This window comes from Staurois parvus, unplaced genomic scaffold (assembly GCF_062004578.1).
Source record: "Staurois parvus isolate SC_StPar_1 unplaced genomic scaffold, SC_StPar_1.0 ptg000670l, whole genome shotgun sequence".
Taxonomy (NCBI): Eukaryota; Metazoa; Chordata; class Amphibia; order Anura; family Ranidae; genus Staurois; species Staurois parvus.
The window spans coordinates 3,660,938-3,682,137 of record NW_028318466.1 but is presented as its reverse complement, the minus strand read 5'-3'; the positions used below and the strand labels follow the sequence as shown (position 1 = coordinate 3,682,137).

The 21,200-nt window shown below is 39.9% G+C and overlaps 1 protein-coding gene across 1 annotated transcript in view; it reads right to left on the bottom strand.

Annotated features, from left to right (window-relative positions):
- Window positions 1–21,200, bottom strand: part of SH3BP5 (SH3 domain binding protein 5) — a 117,347-nt gene that overhangs the window by 46,310 nt on the left and 49,837 nt on the right. Inside the window, exon 3 of the mRNA XM_089652074.1 lies at window positions 13,861–13,989. Within this exon, the coding sequence (XP_089508200.1) occupies window positions 13,861–13,989 (129 nt within the window). The remainder of the gene's footprint in view (window positions 1–13,860; window positions 13,990–21,200) is intronic.

The following is a 21,200-nucleotide window of genomic DNA, read 5'->3' as shown; positions in this document are numbered from 1 at the left end:
TTGGTAGAAATGATATTTCTACATGGCAAATGATTTACTAGCAGGTGTAGTAGAGTAATAGAAATCCAACAGACCCAACAGTCATGACATGCATGCTGCTGATTCTGTGTAATTGAATCACTCACTGAAAGGGGCATGTTCAAAATAATAGCAGTGTGGAGTTCTATTAGTGAGGTCATTCATTCTTTGAAAAACAGGTGGCATTTATTGCCCTTATTTAAGGAAGGAAGGCAGCAAATGTTGTACATGCTGGTTACAGTGCATTTCTCTCTGAAATTCTGAGGAAAATGGGTCGTTCCAGACATTGTTCAGAAGAACAGCGTACCTTGATTAAAAAGTTGATTGGAGAGGGGAAAACATATAAACAAGTGCAGAAAATGATAGGCTGCTCAGCTAAAATGATCACAAATGCTTTAAAATGGCAACCAAAACCTGAAAGACGTGGAAGAAAGAGAAAAACTACCATTCGAATGGATAGAATAGCCAAAATGGCAAGGACTCAACCAACAATCAGCTCCAGGAAGATCAAAGAAGGTGTAAAGTTACCTGTGAGTACTGTTACAATTAGAAGACGCCTATGTGAAGCCAAGCTATCTGCAAGAAGCCCCCAGAAATCTCAAAGAACTGGAAGACTTTTGTAAGAAAGAATGGGCAAAGATACCTCAAACAAGAATTGAAAGACTCTTGGCTGGCTACAAAAAGCGTTTACAAGCTGTGATACTTGCCAAAGGGGGCAGTACAAGATATTAACTCTGCAGGGTGCCCAAACTTTTGCAGACGCCATTTTTTTGTTTTCTGTTATTTTGAAAGTGTAAATGATGGAAATAAAATCTAACTTTTGTTGACATATTATAAGAATGTCTAATCTGTAATTTGATGCCTTTTGGAGATTTTTTCCATCTTTCCTTGGCTTCTTTATGCACATTAATACAAATGTTTAGCTGGGGTGCCCAAACTTTCGATCCCCACTGTATATGCTGGCAACAAGTGAAACAACTGAGGAATTTGTAGCACCCCTAATGACAGATTTAAAAGAGAAGTATGGGCTTTAAAAAAACAACAACTATTTTCCCCTCTGCTGTGAGCAGAGAACTGTGACTGTCAGTCTCTGGCTCTTTGCTCTGCCCCTCCAGTGCTCACTGGAGCGCTGGGCTGTGGAAGGGATGGGAGTGGCTGGCTTAGGCTCTCGTTGAATTACTGGTGCTGGTTCAGACTTCTGGGTGGATCCTGATTTTTCCAGACCCTGGACTGGCTCTGTGACATCAGCCGACAGCAGGCTTTAGCCCACTGTTGGCTGAAAACGGGTCACAGGAGAGCAGAGCTAACTGCACTCCTATGATCCATAGAAGAAGTACAACCAAAAAAGCTTTGGCCATATTTCACATTCCACCTAATGTCCCAATGGTGCCAGTAATAGGTAACCCTGCCTTCGCTGCTGGATGTCAACCTGCTAGATTTTGTCCTTTATGGTCTTCCAACATTTTTAGACTTATGGATATTAGAAAGGAGGGGTACCTGGAAGACAACTCAGTCTATCCAATCTATGATAGAACTTCTGCTGCTGGATTGGCAAGCTTACCAGCTAAAACATTTTATTCTTGCCATGCAATCCAGGGAATAGTCGCCTCCAACCCCCTCAACCCTTGAATGATCTTGCCCGAGACATGGGCTTTCATTCGCCTGTGCTGCTCTAAAGTCCCCTCAAGAGAATTGTGCCTCCTTGGTCTCTGTTTTGTTCATACAACATTAAAAATCTCTTTTTAGTGGAGCTTTTTGTTTGTTCACCCTACAGGCAACTTTGATTAATGTACCATTCAGCAATGCCATCCTCCTTGTGCTATTTCAAAACTGTGGCTTTAATGTAGACTACTAGTTTCAAATCTATTACGTCGTATTTACTTTATTGCTGTGAAGGTTCTGAGTAGTGATCTATGCATTTTAAATTATCTTTGGTTCTTTCGTTATGCCAATTGTAGAAATTATGCCCATTTAAATTTCCCTGCTGGTTGGGTAGCAACAAAAAAATATTTGCACAATAAAGGACTTTTTCCTTTCTAAACTCTGTACACATTCAAATAATAATTTAAAGTAATTTACTTAGATATAGTAGTACAGTAGTAGCAGGGGCGGACTGACAACTCATGGGGCCCCTGGGCAATAGGGGATCATGGGGCCCCTGTGTCCTTGCCCAAACTCAAAAAAGCCTATGAAAAAGGTACCAGGGGCATCTCATGGGGCCCCGTACTGACCCTGGGCCCTCGGGCAGTGCCAGAGTTTCCAAATGGTCAGTCCGCCCCTGAGTAGTAGTATAAATGGGGTGCCAATTACGGCACAGGAGAGTTTCCTAAAGGAACGGTACCATAGACTGTCTAGAGTACAACAATGAGATTATTGAATAGGAAATATGTATGAATTGGTCTCTACTCACAATAAGACCGTAATCTCAACATTCCCCAGAATATAAGCAATCAATACTACATCAGTACTACATCAGGGAGAATGAGGGTGTTCCCCATAAACCAACATTTCATACTTCATTTTCCTGTGACCAGTTGGAGAAACCAATGCTAGCATCTATTATGCAGCAATTAAAAAAATAAATTTCATTCTTTGAGGCAGAACAAGAAAATGTGACACTGAAAATTAAGCTGGTATCCATAAAGTTAATTTACAGTTTCAAACATGTATTAGGAAAAAAAAAGACAGTTGCTACAGGGGACGGTTCCAGTTTTCAAGGCACCAGTTGTAATAAATCAGTCTTAATGTATTTTCTATTAATGTACTGTCAGTATAACTGTTCCAGCTTCACCCTAATGTCTCTTGTGGATGTTTGAAAAAGGAAGAAGATGAGATGCTAAAAATACAGTCAGGAATGTGCTGCATTAAAATGAATCTTGTGCTTGATTAGACATCTCTCACACCCCCTCCTCTAAGCTAAAGTGTCAGGTTTGGAATTCTGCAGTGTGAAGCTGCTTAAATCTTTACCAACACATTCAGCACAAGATGAGGAAAGCAAAGTAAATGCAGATTAAAAAAAGCATCACTGCGTTTTTTCTTTGCAACTTTAAAATGGGTAAACTTCAAGTAGTAAAGATTGCCCCGGTCGTACAATTATTCAGAAATTAATACAAAAATAAGGCCAAGTTCAACACGTTCTTCATCTATTAATGTTAATGCAGAATACATAAACAAAAATTCTTCTTACCCAGTCAATGACATTTCACCAAAATAGGGAATGTTTGGCAGGCCTGGTAGTTTATGGCCTTGCTGGGAATCCAGTGATCATGGTGGATGATTATTACTCGAAAGTATATAGCTAAATATTTGAAGTCGTGAGGAGGGTCTAGATCGGAGGTCAGCAACCCGTAGATCGTGGCCAAGTGACTGGTAGATCGCAGTCTGGGCTTCCTGACCCGCCATCCAAGAGTGCCATGCAAAGGGACTACTTGTAAAGTTGGAGCTGTATTAGGGAGCAAGAGCTGGCTCCTGTCCCATGCGGAGTGATACCAACTGCACTGCACCTCTTATCCCAGCTAGCAGTCTCCAGAGTGGTGCCAGCAGCCGGAAAGAAGAGATCTTCAGGTTGGTGTGAAGCAATACACTGGGCATAATAGTATAGGGCTTCTTTCACACTGATGTGCTGTGGTTTACCCACATCACGGGTGCAGTGTAGTGAACCTGAAACTTTCCTGAGCGTTTGCTGCACTTTAGCCTTGGACTTCTATTATATCCTGTGGGTTTGCTGCACTTTCAGAAAGTGCGCCACATCTACAGGATAGAATAAAAGTATATGGCAAAGCACAGCTAACCCAGGAAAGTCGCAGATGCACTGCGCTGCACCCGAGGTGCAGGTAAACCGCAGCACATCAGGGTTCATTTACATTTGCAGTTTGTAGGGTGGTATAACCCCATAGTTAAGATGTATTTTTACCACCCCTGCCCCAACTGCACCCCCTTTAACTGCAGTGGCCAGGGGTGTACACATGTCGCAGCAGGAGTTAAATGCTCTGTCATGGTTGGTGGGTGTAGCTCCTGCCAAGCAGCTTCTCTGCAATTGCCCTGTAACCTTGTGTGGTACAGCAAACAAGGGGTTAAAGCAGGCAGTGTTGTGCTGCTCTCTCACCACCTGCTTTAACCCCTTGGACCTGCAGAAGCATGTAGTTGCAGGACGCCTGCAGAATGGCCCCATTTACTTGAATGGGTGGCAACTGGCAGCACACACCAAAAGCTACAAGGGAGGTTAATTCCTGCTGTGGCATGTGTACTCCTTTGGTTGCTGCCTCAGCAGCTAAAGGGAATAGGGTTTTTCCACCCCCCAACTTTACAAGTGAAAGAGCCCTAAGGGTGCTGAATGCAACTAAGTCTTTTTCACATGTGCAGCAGGCACTGCTGCTCCTCTGAAAAGCGATCAGAGTGTGTTTGACAGGTGGTGCAGAAGCAATATTTTGCCTCCTCACCACCTGATTTAAACCCATGATTGCCGTGCAATGCACATGACTGCGACACAGTAGTACGGCAATTAGAGGTTTAAATCAGGTGTGAGGAGGAGACACGGTGATCTTTGACTTCTTCCAGGTTGTTCAGGTAGATCAACTCTTTAAAAGGTTGCCTACCCCTGGTCTACATCTACTTTAACCAATAGGACCCCAGTGAAGACACCCACTGTGAAATAAACCTTTTTTTGCAAATTTCACAAGATTAGACTATCAGACCTTAAAAATGTAACATGTATCCACTTGTAATAATGAAATTCTTAGGAACTGCTGCTCCTGCTTTCACTATCAGTGACCTGCCCTACAGACACATTTCTGACCCAACAATGCTTTTCATGCAATTTTCTGGTTTAATTGTCTAGAGAAGAGAGGGTGAGGGGCAGGGGCGGACTGACCATTTGGAAACTCGGGCACTGCCCGTGGGCCCGGGGTCAGTAGGGGGCCCCATGAGATGCCCCTGGTACCTTTTTCATAGGCTTTTTTGAGTTTGGGCAAGGACACAGGGGCTCCATGATCCCCTATTGCCCGGAGGCCCCATGAGTTGCCAGTCCGCCCCTGTTGAGGGGTATAGGATACCCAAAAAAAAGTGGTAAAAATTACTCTGCCAAGTAGACTTCTCAGTGAAGTCTGTGCACACATACAGACTATTATATTTCAGTATCTTTTGACCTCTACCACAGATCAGCTGTAAGACTTTTTAGGCTTCTCCAACAGTCTGGTTTAGATTACGTAGGCCTGGAAGGCTGGCTACCTTTCAGTTTTTTCAATCCCTGCCACAGGCCAGGTTGAGACTATTCAAGCCTCTATCACAGTTTAGGACACTATAGGTTGGCAGTTAGAAGAACAAATACTCTTTTTTTGGCTCTGGCTTCCTCCTCCAGGCAAGGCCTAGTGTCCTGGGGAGGCAAAAACTGGAGCCATGCCTTCCCCAGACAGCAGCCTTAGATGCAAGGAAATTCCACTCCTAAATCCTCTCTAGACAAAGCCTGGGAGGAAATGCACCTTCTTGAAGGTCTCTCCAAATATTTATTTTTCTTATCAGCCCACTTTCCCGGCATAAATCCCTCAACGACTGGCCAGACTGGCCAATCCAATACTTTTTATTTTCCCACTCTACCTACTGGAGAACACTTAACAGTACCATGCAGAAGTAAACCAATTCTTTTGGCTTAGGAGAACCCGAACAAAACAAGAAAACAAACCTAGTTCAGGCTTGCTACAGCCAAGATGGAAACACTAATTTTCGTTAGGGACAATCTAGCTTAAGACGCGTCCCCATGCATACTTTTATACCTCATGTCATGGAGTGAGCCATTGTGGCAGGGATTTTATTTTTCTTTTTTGCAACACCTAACACATCAAAATCTGAGCCAACCTGACATAGCCTAGATTTCAGCCAGAGACTAGAAAGGCCACATGTTTACAGACTCACAGACAACACATACAGTAAATAAGTGTTTTTAAGCAATGACAGAACTACCAAGGTTGGATTTTTATCACTGGAGCCTGTGGGTTTCCAAAGTAAAACCACTCTGTCAGGATCACCTTTTTACACAAAACAAGTTGTTGTTTTATTGCTCTTAGTATAATAAATATGACAATGTGCATATAAGCTTCTATACATTTGCTGTGACTAATTTAATTCATAAAATAGCAAAGATCGGAAACAGCGCTCATATTTTTTCAGAGAGCAGTATTTGGTAAAGGCTCATATAAAGATTTTAAAACTAACAAAACTGACCCTATAGTAGGGTCATTAACTAAGTTGCATGACTTACTGTAACTGCCTTTTTCAACCATTTTCTAATTTCAATTTGTACAATTCTAAAACAAATTTTAGGCTTGGCATCATTTTGTCCCATGAAATAACTTGACACCAAATCTCATGAAGATAAATATTTTACCATACAGTGTGTCCACCAAAATAGTGTGCTTTTTCTCATCTCCTCAATAGACACCTGAAAGAACCTTAAATGCCGGTCTTCCAGAAGCTATAAAGCGATAGGAGCAGTAATCTATGTGCATTTCTGTTCTTATACAGAATTCAAAAAAACCTAATGAATTGCATAAAAGTATTATCATGTGTGATAGCACGATAATAAAAATCCCACATGCCTTATGCTTAAAAAAATGGCCCCAATGTCTTGTATAACTGGTTTTATTTTAAGTCATTCAGCGAAAAAACTTCCAACAGTGGCAGACATACATATACAAGCTAAGGAGAGCCTGCAAATCTGAATGAGGAATGGACTGGTGACACTAGAAAATGGCAACGAAAAATGTAAAAGTTCCATCAAAATGTTGTTTAATGCACACAAAAACATAAAAACACAATAAATAACCTCTCTATGCAATAACAGAGATGCCTCAAATACACAATCCAATTCTCCAGGGACTTGAGACACTATGGTGTCCGTTTATGAACCAGCAGTAATAGATCACTGCTCAGTTCTCCGGCATTCTCGGAGAACACAGTTCTCCTGTGAATGCCTTTTATGAAGCAGTTCTCTGAAGGGAGAACGATCTCCAAACGCTGGAGAACGGTCTCCAAACGCTGGAAAACGGCTCATTTTACTATAATCTTGTGAGATTACAGTAAAAGATCAGTTTACTAAGCAGAGGTAAATTATTTCTGCTTAGTTTGTGGTCCCTCCGATCCTCCAGCTCTGGGCTGGAGAATCTAGAGGGAGAACACAGATCTCCAGCGAAGGGCTGAACATATTCTCCTGAGTGTCATAAACTGTGAATAACCAGAGAATAGCTGCGATCCTCTGAATCGCAGCTATTCTGTGTCATAAACGGACACCTATCTTAGATAAGTCTGTAATATAGCTCAGCTAGCTAGAGTAGCATTTCTTGCTAGCTGCATCATAAAAACAAGTTCGCTTTTTAAAGATAGAAATAATAATCCAATGTTTGGATAGAGAAAAAAAAAACAAAGATACGGATATAGAATTCAGAGACATTTCCTAGCCAATTACAAAAGTACAATAGACAAAGAATAAAAAAAAAAAAAAGTTTTGGTTAGAGTTTCACTTAAGCTCCACATAATCTTTAATTATATATATATAAAATAATTGTATTTAAAACAAAGAAATAAAGTCAATAAAAACAGCTAAATAAAAAGGAGACCCCTATCTTATCTCCTTAGAGATCACATTAAAAGGTTGTATGTAAATAGCCAAATCAAAATGAATATCAGTATAGTCAAGTCTTGCAAAATATTAAAAAAACATGTAACAAATAATATACAGCACTACAAATGTGAAAATAATATACGTGATTGTAAAACACAAAAATTAAAAGGCTTATTACTCCACCTGTAATACAACAAAGTACATGCTAGCAGGTTAATTGGATCCTGTCTAAATTGGCCCTAGTATGTGTATGTATGAATGTGAGTTAGGGACCTTAGATTGTATGCCCCTTGAGGGTTAGGGACTGATGTGAATGTACAATATATATATATGTAAAGCGCTGGATATCGTATGTACTCTCCAGTGTCTCAGGATATGCACAGCCAAAAGGGAAGCCAAGGGTATCAGGACAGCGAAAACCAAAAGGAAATGCTTCAGGGGTGTAGCCCTCCTCAGACGGGGAAATCAGCCACTGGATAGAGAGAAAACAGGTGGCGCACACAACTAGTGCATTATCCGAGGTTTATTGTAAAGAGTAAAAAATAATAAAAACATACTGACAAACGAAGCATGTATCTATAAAGCATAGAAAAATGACGATGGCCACAACGGCAGGCAAGGTGTCCTCACTGTCAGTGCGGTCAAATGTCTGATGCGTTTCGGGGACGAATCCCTTTCCTCAGAGCGAATGACCAGCCTCTGATGCAGATGTGTAATGGATGAAAAGTGGGAGCCTTGCTGGTGATGCCTGAGTGGGATGGTGTGGGAGTGTGCTTTCTGCCTATGGGGCAATGGCTGCTGAAGTCATTAGCTCTGAGAAAAGGGATTCGTCCCCGAAACACGTCAGACATTTGACCACACTGACAGTGAGGACACCTTGCCTGCCGTTGTGGCCATCGTCATTTTTCTATGCTTTTTAGATACATGCTTTGTTTGTGAGTACGATTTTATTATTTTTTACTCTTTCCAATAAACCTTGGATAATGCACTAGGTGTGTGCGCCACCTGTTTTCTCTTTATATGTAAAGTGCTGTGTAAATTGACGGCGCTATATAAGTACCTGAAATAAATAAATAATAAATAAGTCCAAAAAAACATCATAAATGCAAGGCTTTGGAAATATGGATTGGTGTTTAATTTGATTCCTGTTAAAATACAAAAACTGACTACAAGTGTCTAAACGGCCACAAAAGTATGACCTAGTTTTACGTTCCTCTTGATTGTTTGGAGAGACCAGATGTTAATGACATCATTCCTCATTTGAAGAGGAGGATGTGAATCACAATAGGTGGGAAAAAAATTTAATGAAATGGGTTCTAGATGGACATGACAACACTGAAACCTAAGCAGGAAGTGACATGACATAGTGGTCACAGAATGATCAGATGAAACATTTACAGTGTTTAGGCTACCAGTTTTAACAAGATTATCTACATGTTTTAAATCTAAAGATGCACATTTCTAGCAACTCAAACTCTGATATTTATTTGGCCTTACTGTAAACCTAATGCCACGTTTATAAACCTATTAGAGATATAAACTAGAAAAATCCTTCAGCTGTGACAGGGGTGAAACTAGTAGGAGGATTTTTTTTTTTTTAAGCTAATCATGTAAGGAAACTCCAATCCTAACTATTTTTGATGTCGTCTTGGATAAAGCATAAAGGGCTACTGCTGTGCTGGTGACAGCTGCAAAATGTTACATTTTAATGTTGCAGAATGGTCTTCAGGCAGCTCAGGCTTCCTAATGAGGTCTCAGACAGCAGAAACACAAACCAAAGTGGGGAACGTTCCCTACTTAGGGCTCATGTACACTGCAGCTCCTAAACTGACATTCAGGGTCTGTTGAGTGTTTTTTTTTCAGCAGCCCCTGAACTCTTCTTAACCTCCTCGGCGGTCTGATTTTTTCCGATTTGTTGTGCTGAAAGCGGTACCATTTTTTTGCATGGAAATATGTAGTCTTTTATTGTAGGCTGTAATTTTTAGGAATAACTCACTGAAATCTGTACGAACAAGAGTCTATTAAACATCCCGGATATGATAAAATTTGAAACACGAAATCATAAATTATAATTTAATAAATCATAAAAAATAATATAATAATAAATTTAATTCAATAATATAATCAAACCAAAAACACTGAAATTTGAAATACAGAGGCAAATTCGCACATCGCTGAGCAAAGTCGCAAAATCGTTTTCAGTGTCTGATGATGAATTTCCCCACAAATCATCACTCAATTCTGCAAGTGGTTCTGATTTACTATCGCTGTTCTCTAGCCGGTCTAAAACCGCTTTTGATGTAAAGGGGCGCTTTTTGGACGCCATGGACTTTTCTAAGTTTCCAGGTGGAAAGAACAGTCAAAATGCAGGCAGGGCACAGGACAAAGCAGTAGGGACAAAATGTATGTGAAATGCATTGAAACAGCAATGTTTTACTATGTAATAATCATTTAAAAAAAAATTAAATTTTTTAAAAATTTCAAATTTGCCACCGGTTCCCGCGCCTGTACGTCCCGACGTGACAGGGACCGGAACACAGAAGCCGGATGCCGGCATCGGTCGGAGGAGATGGCCGGGGACGCTGCAGGGGACACATCGCGGGAGCGAAGGACAAGGTAAGTGCTGCAGGGACCCCCTGAGCAACGCCGCATGGTAAGCCCGAGTGTAGCTCGGGGTTACCGCTCTTGGTACTCAAATTTTACCCCGAGCTACACTCGGGAATACCACTACGGAGGTTAATGTTTACCTATGTGTCCATGTACACTATGTTGTTTACAGGCAGTTGAGTTTACAGTCATTTTTTTTTTATCACACCAAACTTGCGTTCAGGAGTAGATTTTACCAGTGTTTCAAACGCCAAACGCTTGTAAACGTGCTTAACTGCATTTAGAAGCGTTTAACTTTTCCATGTCCAGAGCCTTTTTTCATCATCAGAAACACATGCAAAGGATTATCCATGTATTCAAACGGACCTAGTATACCAGCGCAGTCAGTTCCAGGTTTTACATGATGGAAAAAATGGTAGAACGTGCTGCATTATGGTCATGATTGGATCCATAGTGAATACAAGCAGAAGACAGGCAATGTCAACACATACTGCTCTCTCTGCTTCTGCTCTCTCTATTCCTCTCAAAAATGTCTGAAATCGTTAATATTTTACTATTTTTCAGTGCATTCTGGGCATTTGGGAAGGTCTCCTGAGGTTCTCTTTTAAAAACGCTTCTAAACGCACATAAACGCGGTATGCAAATGTGACTAAACTGATGGTTTTTTAACCTACGTTTTCCAGTAGTCAGAAGAGTTTTCCAAATGCCCCGTGTACATGAGCCCTTAATAAAAAAAACTAGAAACGTAAATTTATCTAGGATTCATATGTAAATCTCTCCTATTGAAATAGAAAACTTCATTTTGGCAGCATTAAATGGACTGACATTGAAGAATGTATAAAACATAAAAATAACAGGTTTCTTTTGTTTAAAAAAAAATTCTAGATCCTACCATAATCTTTTATAAATCTCTTTACAGTGGAACAGGTATGATGACCTATATTTTGGAGAGGCCCTTCCAAGCACTTGCATCAATAAAGATCTATAGTAACAGCTTACCTACAGGGCATGGACTGTTTTCTATGCTTTTTTGAGCCAGTAGAACTGCACAACTACGAGGCAGCTGTATAGACTTCTAGAAACAGTTGGCTGGTATGTCCACTGTTCATGTGCAGGTGGTTAATGGAAGTCCATGTAGCGGTCTAGCAGTCCTGTGCCGGTCTAGCTCAGGGAGAAGCAAAGAAAACAGAGTGAATGTTACGGTGTCTTTAGTTAATGAAGTGCTCTTGTGATGCTGGGTGCAGGATTTTTTGAAAATTTGCAGCTTTGATATTTTTGTACTGCAATAGGTGTATTTAATAAAACATTTTATTAAGCCAACTTTGTCATTTACATAACCACTTTCCACCCAGGTATTGAATTCCTATTTCACTACAGAGGTGTTTTTTCTTTTTCAAATGTTCTATACACCTGCTGATTCTGATCTGAGATATGAATTCCTTATATTTCAAAATTTGTATTGTTTTTGTGAGAGTGAGATTGTACATGAGAGTGAATACATCCATATCCTGGCATCATCAGGATTCATATGCCATATAGAGTTATAAATGTAAAGAGAAAGTGATTTCAGCTCTTCATTTATTATTTATTAGTACAGGTACTTCTATAGTGCCGTCATTTCACTATAGTGCCGTCATTTCACATCAGTCCCTGCCCTCAAGGAGCTTATTTCCTTTCACTTCAGTTGTTCTCACATCAACATGATCATAAAGATCCAAAAATTACAAACTAAACTGTATCTCCTCCAGCACTACAAAAATCCCCCAATCAGATCACTGCAACCTTTTATAGTTTTTTTTGAATACTAAGGAATAGGGAAAGGTAATGACAAAAGGGAATCTAAACATATCCTTCATTTATAGTACAATAATTTCAACCATCATACAAAAAATTCATATGAAAATACAAAGAGGATTGAAATGGAAAAGAAAATGGAAAAGAAAATGAAGGATAAGAAAGGCGAAAAGCCAAGAGAAGAAATGGATGACGACTCTGCATCAGGTCTTTGGGCAGAGTCGTCATCCATTAAAGATGGATTTCTGCACCATCTTTAATATACTAGGCATACATTACTATTCATCCTAAATGAATTTTTGGATCCTCATACTATACATGCTGCAATGTACATATGGGAAGCTTATTTGATGAGCACCACAAGACTTTACTGTCTGATGCAGGGGTAGACTGACAACTCATGGGGCCCCCAGGCAATAGGGGATCATGGGGCCCCTGTGTCCTTGGCCAAACTCAAAAAAGCCTATGAAAAAAGTACCAGGGGCATCTCATGGGGCCCCCTACTGACCCCGGGCCCTCGGGCAGTGCCCGAGTTTCCAATCCACCCCTGGTCTGATGATGCACACTCCATGGACTAATCCTAGCTATCTCTAGTGGCTACTGAGGAGCATAACAGAGCCGTCTCCTGGTTGCTCCCATTGACCTCTGCACATATCTATATGATCTTTGAAGCAGATTGTCAACAATCTTCAGACCTATCCAACAAGCAATTACCGCTCATTATGGATATACCATGAAGATTTTCATGTTTTCTTCTCAGTACAACCCAACCATAGAGGGCCACCACGGCACCATATCTGGCAAACACCTGTAACTGTTATTGCGTTTTTTTTACACAATCCTGTAATATAATGTTATACTTTTGTTTTGTCATTTTTTTTTCCATAATTTTTAATTGGAAAAGAACAAATATATTGAATCTACGGACCCCATGTAACCTCACACTTAATGAATGAATGAATTATTTAACATGCTCATTAATCGATCATTAATCATGATCCAATTAAGTTTGTTCATAATCAACTACAAAGGAATTTTTGATTTATGCCAACATCTTGCAATTCTAGCAGCTGGATATATATAGGAAATCAATTTGCTCCTAGATATGATTTTTATTTAAAGTATATGTAAACCTAAAATTGTAATTTAAGCAAACTACAGGCAAAGGACTTCTAAACTTGCACAAAATAGAGTTTTTCTTATTTAAATTGCTAGGTTTTTAATATACGCTTGATATGCTGCCACTTATTGCTGTGGTAACAACGCAAGGTGACAACGCTTACTAGACTGCATCTAATAAAACAGAGCATTGTCACCCTTCTCAGCACCCCTGCAAATGTACTGCAGCTATATGTGTAGATGCACACAATGCAAGTACTTACTGCCATAGGAAAAGCCTGTCCATCATCAATGGAAGTGATGAACTACTGATAACCACAGCTCTCCTCTACTGATGAAAAAAATAGGACAGCAGTCACATCATAAAAACACTCCATTTACTTGCATTTTAATTATTGCAGATTAGAATTGCTCTAAAACTTCATGACACATATCCTTCTTTCTTTGACGCAGGGGTCTCATGTGCTTTGAGTGTTGACTTGCAAATTTGGAGTTCCTAATTTCAGTTCCACCTTAACAAAGACTACACACATTTTCAAGGATATTTCGAAAGGTTAAAAGTTTACAAATGATCTAGAACAGCCGAAGGCATTTATTCAATACTTCTATGCGTGCCCAGTGAGACAAAAGAAAAAAAAAATCTCTATACTCCCTGGAGCATCCAACTGCATGTGGTTTACAGAGTGTAAAGTGTTGCCAGAAAGACATACCTGTCTGGCTACTTTCCTGGCTTCCCAGTATGGTTTGGAATCTTCCACAGATTTTCCAATTTTCTTTACCATCTCATCCAACCTCAGGGTAGCTTCTGTCAGCACAGAGCGGAATTTCTGCCGGGCCTCCTGAAATACATATAAACACATGAAGGAAGGAAGAAAATTATATTTTCCTTCCTGTAAAAATGATACCTTATGTTAACAAGACATTACTGCAAACGAGCATCAGATTAGGAGTAAAAACACAATTTACAAGGTTTGAAAATAATTTTTTTTCCAGCTACATAAACCTCTTCTAGACAGGCACATAAATGTCTAAGAGGACCCTAATTTACTTTATTTCTGTGTATATTAGGTCTCCAGAAAATGTGTAGGATACTTGATTGCAGTTAGTGAGAGGTTATAGCATATTTTAGAATGTTTACATCTTTGTTTATTTGTATTCTTTTCTTTTTTATAACTTTTATTCAAAGTAATTTGTGATTTATTCAGAATGTTTTTGGAAGCTTGTGATGCATTTAGGCTTGAAATATTGATATGAGAACAAACACAAACAACAACCCACCCCTCAGCTAACTTCCTAGGCCTATCAATTATTACTCTAAAGCCGGTCATAGATGGTTTAAATCTTGGCCGGTTCAGCAGGGACCACCTGAGATTTCAACAATCTATGGGCAGGCCGATTACGCCTAAGTCGATCCATCGATCAACCTGGGAGCATGCCAAATGTTTACATGTGATTACTGCGGCCATGGCCGCTAGCAATAATTACTGTATTCTCCCAGTGGAGACGGCTTCCTCTACCGGCAAAACACAATAGCTCTGCGGGAAGGATTCCCCCATCAACACTGTTGATGGGGAAATCAAGCAGTTTTCTTTCCTACAATCAGGAAAGAAAAATTGCATCATCTATGGCTTGCCTAACACTCAAACTGGAAGATAAAGCTAATAACTACACTTAAAAAAAACAAAAATGCCATCCCCCTCTTCTTACCTATTCCTGCATACCCGGTATATATATTAAAAAAAAAAAAGGGAGGAAGATCTGTATACTTGCCTTTTTTTAATCCACTAGTCATGTGATCCTGCAGCTCCGGCTCTCCCGTGTCAGTGAGCAGCTGCTGCAGAGGAGTGCAAGGAGCACTGACAACAGCTGGGCCATGGGAGCCCATGGGTGATGTCATTGCTCCAAGGATTCACAGCTGTTGTCAAGTGCTCCACAGGTGAGCCAGAGTTGCTGAATTGTGTGATAAGAAAGTATTAAAAGTATACATAGCCTTTATACAGGGTATGTAGGATAGGTACAAAGAGAGGGAGGGAACTTAAAGTGGAGTTCCACTCATCTGTCAAAAAATACAAGTCAGCGGCTACAAAAACTGTAGCTGCTGACTTTTACAAAAACAGCCACTTACCTGTCCCTCGGTCTTGTGGTGTGTCCCCTGCAGCCTGTTTCACCAGCCGTCCTGTATTCCAGGAGGCCAGTATCTTCAGTGTGGGCACCCGGCTGTGATAGCTTGCGGCTTCACAGCCGGGTACCCACTGCGCATGCGGGAGTAGCACTGCACTTCGTGAATGGACCGGTTGTCTTCTGGGACCGGTCACATGTGCCAAAAGACTACAGAAAGGGAGGGAGGACACCTTTCCGTTTCCAATCGCCTAGGAGATTGGATCGGAAATGGGAGCGGGTACCTGTCAAATTCACTTTAAGTTCCCTCCCTCTCTTTCTACCTATCCTACATACCCTGTATAAAGGCTATGTATTAAGGAGCAGTCCTTAAAGCGGAACTTCCCCTTTTGGGTGGAGCTCCGCTTTAAGAATATTTGATGTAGCCTTACACTGAACTAACACTTAATCTTCCCCCTAAAACTGACTGTCAACCTACCCCCTAACATAGCCCTCATGATTGAGCCCAACTCTTGCTTGGGATGGGTGCCATTTAGGGGGAACACTTTTTCGGCATTGGTACAATTCATGGGGGAACACTTTGTGTATGTGCCATATGTGTGTGCCGTTGAATTTGCACTTATATTGGTCCAAACTGGATCAATGTAGTTATGCAAAAAGCTCTATACCTGGAATTCCAGTTTTAATCATTAACACCTAAAATTAACTCTAACTTGTACAATATGAAAATTAACTATTACTAGTTAAATTACGTTTACAGATTAACCTCTCTCCACTGGAACTTAAAACCTTAAAGTGGATCTAAACCCAAACCACCAACATCTTATATATAGACAAATTTTATATAGGAACCTCCTGTGCTTGTAAGCCTAAACTCTACAGATCTATATCAGCTGCCAACATCCAATCATATACCCGATGATGAATGCAAATATAAAGAAAGAAATGGTGTGGTGTTACTACCAATACCTGTGCATTATGTCCTAAATGTACAAAAACTCATGTACACCATAAAAATACACAGTATATAAACAAACAATAACTGTGATATAACCTTCAAGTGTTAGTAACAAAGTGAATGTGATTGATACGAAATCAATAATGTGTGAGAAAAAAAAAAAAACATTCATAAACATGCAATCCTATAAATATCAGTCTAACGAAGTGTGTGCACTGAAATGCACTAAACTTGAAAAAAAACCCTAATCTGGACTAAAATGTCCAATACACAAGTGATCGTGAATAATCCAATTAGTCCAAATTGGACCACAATAAGTGCTGCTTACTAAACAGATAGTGAAAAAAACATATACATAAATGCATAAACACTCCCAAACAAATCACACACAGTATAAAATCAAACTGATATCCCGGCATGCATGAAGTGCAAAAACAAGGATTCACATGCCGTGCAGATACATAAATATAATAAAAAGTCACATGAATATCAAACAGATATACCAGCATGCATAAAGTGCAAATGATGAATCATATACATATATAAAATATATATAAATCACGCTTGTATAAACCCGTGCAAACACACAGAAAAAAGTCCAAGCTGGGTGTAAACCACCATATATTCAAATATAGACTCCCGTGGAATTGCGTGATATATGTGCAAGGTGACAAGAGGGCATCCGCTGGTGGTAAAAATGCACGCTCACCTCCTTGCCTTGACCCACACAGGGTCAAAACGCTTTTAGGGTCACTATATCTGGATCATTCATGTATGGAACTCCTCCATAGCTGCGTCTCTTTCTCCTTGGTGGTTTCCCTCTTTCAAACAGGTATATATAGTGGCAGACCTCCTTCCCTGTGGTACCGTATAGTATGGCCAGTAACTCGTATAAAATAGAAGCAAAAGCTCCACTAGTATAATACTGTTTTATTATCGCATGTAAATATCACACAGGACCTCCAAAATTAACACTCATATTTTCCTCCTTCTTGTACAAAGCATAGATAGGAAAACCTCTTGCAATGGGTGTAGTTGCATGGGTGTACAAAGATGGCGTCCAACCAGAAGTGCGTCACCGCGCGCCTACACGTTACGTCACGTTGATCATGTGACTTCCTCAGGGCTTATATATGCTTTAACATGGTGTTGCCATTTGAAATTTTGGTTTCAATCTTTTTCAAATCTGCAGCTTTCATTAACAAAAAAAGCAGGAGATCCTACCATGAAGGTCTTTGTTTAGGTACTTCCTGTAATGGTATGACAACAGTTTCCCAATAGTGCATTTGCATTGTCACCCTATTGCATGCACCCCTGGTGGAGACTACAAGCTGCTATGCTGACACATATTGCATAGGTACAGTCAACTGTTGTCAACTTCAGAAGGTCAGTCAGTTCAGAACAATGTGTAGTTAGCACTGGAGTGAATATATGACAAAATGTGGCTGAAAGGGGTAGAGGAGATCAGCAGAACCAAGATACAAAAAAAGGCTGAAAATAGTATTTTACGCAAAAAAAAAACAAAAAAAAAAAAACAACACACAACAGCAACTGTTTATGATACACATTTCTTTTGCAAACTAATTCAGTCTCGGTTTAGATCTACTGTAAGCTAAGCCCCCAAGTTTACCATCTTACCTCTGATACAGAGCTAAATTTAACCCTTAATATGTTAACCTCAAAAATTGAACTGAAACTAAAATCAGACTGATACTAACCTTTTGTGCTCAGTGCCCAAATTTATCAGCATTGTGCCCATTTACATTTGTTTAGACACTATTCGATATTGCGACTATTGTAACATGTAGAACTGCAGTTGCTTTTTGTCTCATAATTGATCGGTTTCCAAAAAACTGAAATTAATGGTTTGTTGAGGTTACAGCACTATGCACATGATTACTGCTGGTTAAATTGCATTGTTGAAAAAGTAAATATAATCAATAAATTCAAACGAAATTGTAGTGGCTACATATTAGCATGTATGTATAGCAAAAACTATTTTTTTTTTTAGCTTTTTTGAGGGTTAAAACCCCTGCCAATGTATTTTTTGCTGCTTTTGTGTGCCATTTGGGGAAATCTCTAAACTAAACAGTAAATTACTTTAAAAATGATGAAGTGATGGGAATTCCCCTCATAGACAGTTGTCCCTGCAACATAGAAGGGTAAAATTTTCCTACTGAGGGAAGTAGAAAAAAAAATGCCTACAGATACATTTGAATTGAATTTTCCATTACTGGTGGAGTCTTGAATGGCAAAGGTACAATGGGATGCTCAAATCAGAGCAATAGCAAGCATTCAGCGCTCAGCTAGATATCAGTCTTTCTTGAATGTCAGCATTACAGCTGAATAGAAGACAACTCACAAATACATGTTGAAGTCATCAGGTTTAAATTGTAACTCAATGAAACGTCAGATGATGAGAATGACTAACGCTTCAAAACTGATTAGCGAGAATGGCTGCAAGCCAAATTTTACAAGTAACTGTGACATTGGCTAATTGTACAGGGCAAACATGGCCTATATCTGCAGAACATCTACAAACAGTGATAAAGAATAGTATGAAATACCTCAAATGAAGACCGGCAACAGAGTGCATTCAAAACAAGCAGCCGTGACTATTTTCTGGGTTTTAATGAAAAAACAAATGTGCACTGCAGAAGGAAAATGTGGACAGTAAAAGAAGACACAGATTTTTTCCAGGGGCTCTTAACCACATCCTCGCTGCCCTATAGTAGATATACTGCTACAGGGCAGAAGGGGTGCTCAAAATCACATATATATATATATATATATATATATATATATATATATATATATATACATACACACACACACACACACACAATTTTGTATCTCCAAGTAGGGGGCGCGTGAGCCTTGTGTGCACCATACCCATGCCGCCATTCGCGGCCGCAGCTGACAATCACCGAGTCCCGGATGGTGATTACCCGCTGGTGCCCGGTGATTACCAAGGATCTCCGATGGGGAGGAGGGCTGCTTTGTTTGCTAACAGTCCTCCTCCCTGTCGGCTCGGGTACAGTGCTCTGGATGCCTGTACACAGCACAGCCATCCAGAGCTGTGTGCTTACAGTGAAGCATCAACACACCGCCCCCCAGTAAAACACTCTCAGAACACAGTTAACCCTTTGAATGCCCCTCATGTTAACCCCTTCCTGCCCAGTGTCATTAGTATAGTGTCAGTGCTTTTTTTTTTTTAGCACTGATCACTGTATTGGTGTCACTGGGTATGGTCAGTAACACCAAGTCAGTTCCCCCCAGTCTCAGAATGCCCGCTGCAGTCCCCCTATAATTCGCTGATTGCCGCCATTACTAGTAAAAAAAAAAAAATTCCAGTATCTATATTGCCATTTGTAAACGCTAATACTTTCACGTAAACCAATCAATTTACACGTATTGGGAATTTTTTTCAGCAAACACATGTAGCAGAATACATTTTGACCTAAATTTATGACAATTTGATTTTTGTTAATTTTTTTACTGCACGTTTAATAGCAAACAGTCAAAATATAGTTTGTTTCTCAAAGTTGTTTTTTTTTTAGCGTAAAATAATAAAAAAAAACGCAAAGGCAATCAAATACCACTGAAAGAAAGCTTAATTCATGGGAAAAGGATGTAAATTTCATTTGGGTGCAGCGTTCATGACTGCGCAATTGTCAGTTAAAGTATCACAGCGCCGTAATGCAAAAAAATGGCCTGGTCAGGAAGGGAGATAAATCCTCTGGAGGGCAAGTGGTTAACCGGGGTTAAAAAAAAAAAAAAAATCCCCGACACAAACACACAGAGAATTCTCTGCATTACTAAACTTGAAATCAAAATGTAGAAATCGTAATAGGGCCAGTAGCAATGGGCTTTTGTTAGCGTCATAATGGGGTTCTCTCCCCATACAAGTCTCTGGAAATGCAAAATCAATTCAAATACAGGTCCATTGCAGGTCAAAGGCAGCAGAATAATCTCAGAAATATCTCCAGGTGATAACCAATTTAGAAATTGTGGGTAAAAACACAGAAAAAAGAAAAAAAAAAGAATTTTAAATTCTTACATGCAGTGTTTTTCCTTTCCAAGAATTATCTTTTACTTGTTTGCAAGGTGCCTTTGAACTTTGTAGCAAATTTAAGAATTCTAGGAGAGTCAGCTCCCTAACACAGTAACCCCAATGCCACCCGCCCACCCTGCATGTCATATTCCTCTCCTCTTCTGGGGTTGTCAAGAACTGTCTGTGCTGGCCCAACTCCTTTGTCCTTCTGCTCACCTCATCCACACCTTTACATGTCTCTACTCATGTGAATGCAAGCACTTTTTGGACCATCGCATGCTTTTCGTAGGCATGATCTGTCTGCCAACCTCTGCCAGGTCAGTAATTTCACTAAGGCCGCGTGAATGTACCTTAAGTGTACCTCGATTCCATGCTTTGATTGCACAAAAAGCTAAAATCTCACTTGTTGCAGTTAGCTGCTATATTTGTGAGTTGTCATTTTATATATTAAATCTGATGAAGTCCTTATGATCAGCTATTCTGTTCCTAGCAATTGATATGTAGTACATAGGGTACAAAGGCTACAAATTCAGAAGAATTATTCTGCATGGTTCATATGACTGTATACAGACTCTCTACCGGGGGGGGGGGGGATTTTTAATGGGCTCCCCTGCCATTTGAATTTAGCCTATGCTAGTGCCACCAAATTGTACAGATTGGGGAGCAACCAAAATGGATGCATTGGTGTTTTGGTACCAAGAACCAGATGATAGTTTCTGGTACAGGAACATTCTGTACTAAATAGTTCCACCATCTCTAAAACTTACCAGTCCTAAGCACTGTAACATGACCCATCACATCATATAGAAAAAAAAACAGACCAATTTCTAATCGAAGCCCTTACACTTGAATATATCTTCTGACCCTCAAACCAAACCCAATAAATCCCTAAAACCAACTGAACCCCTAAATGGCCATAC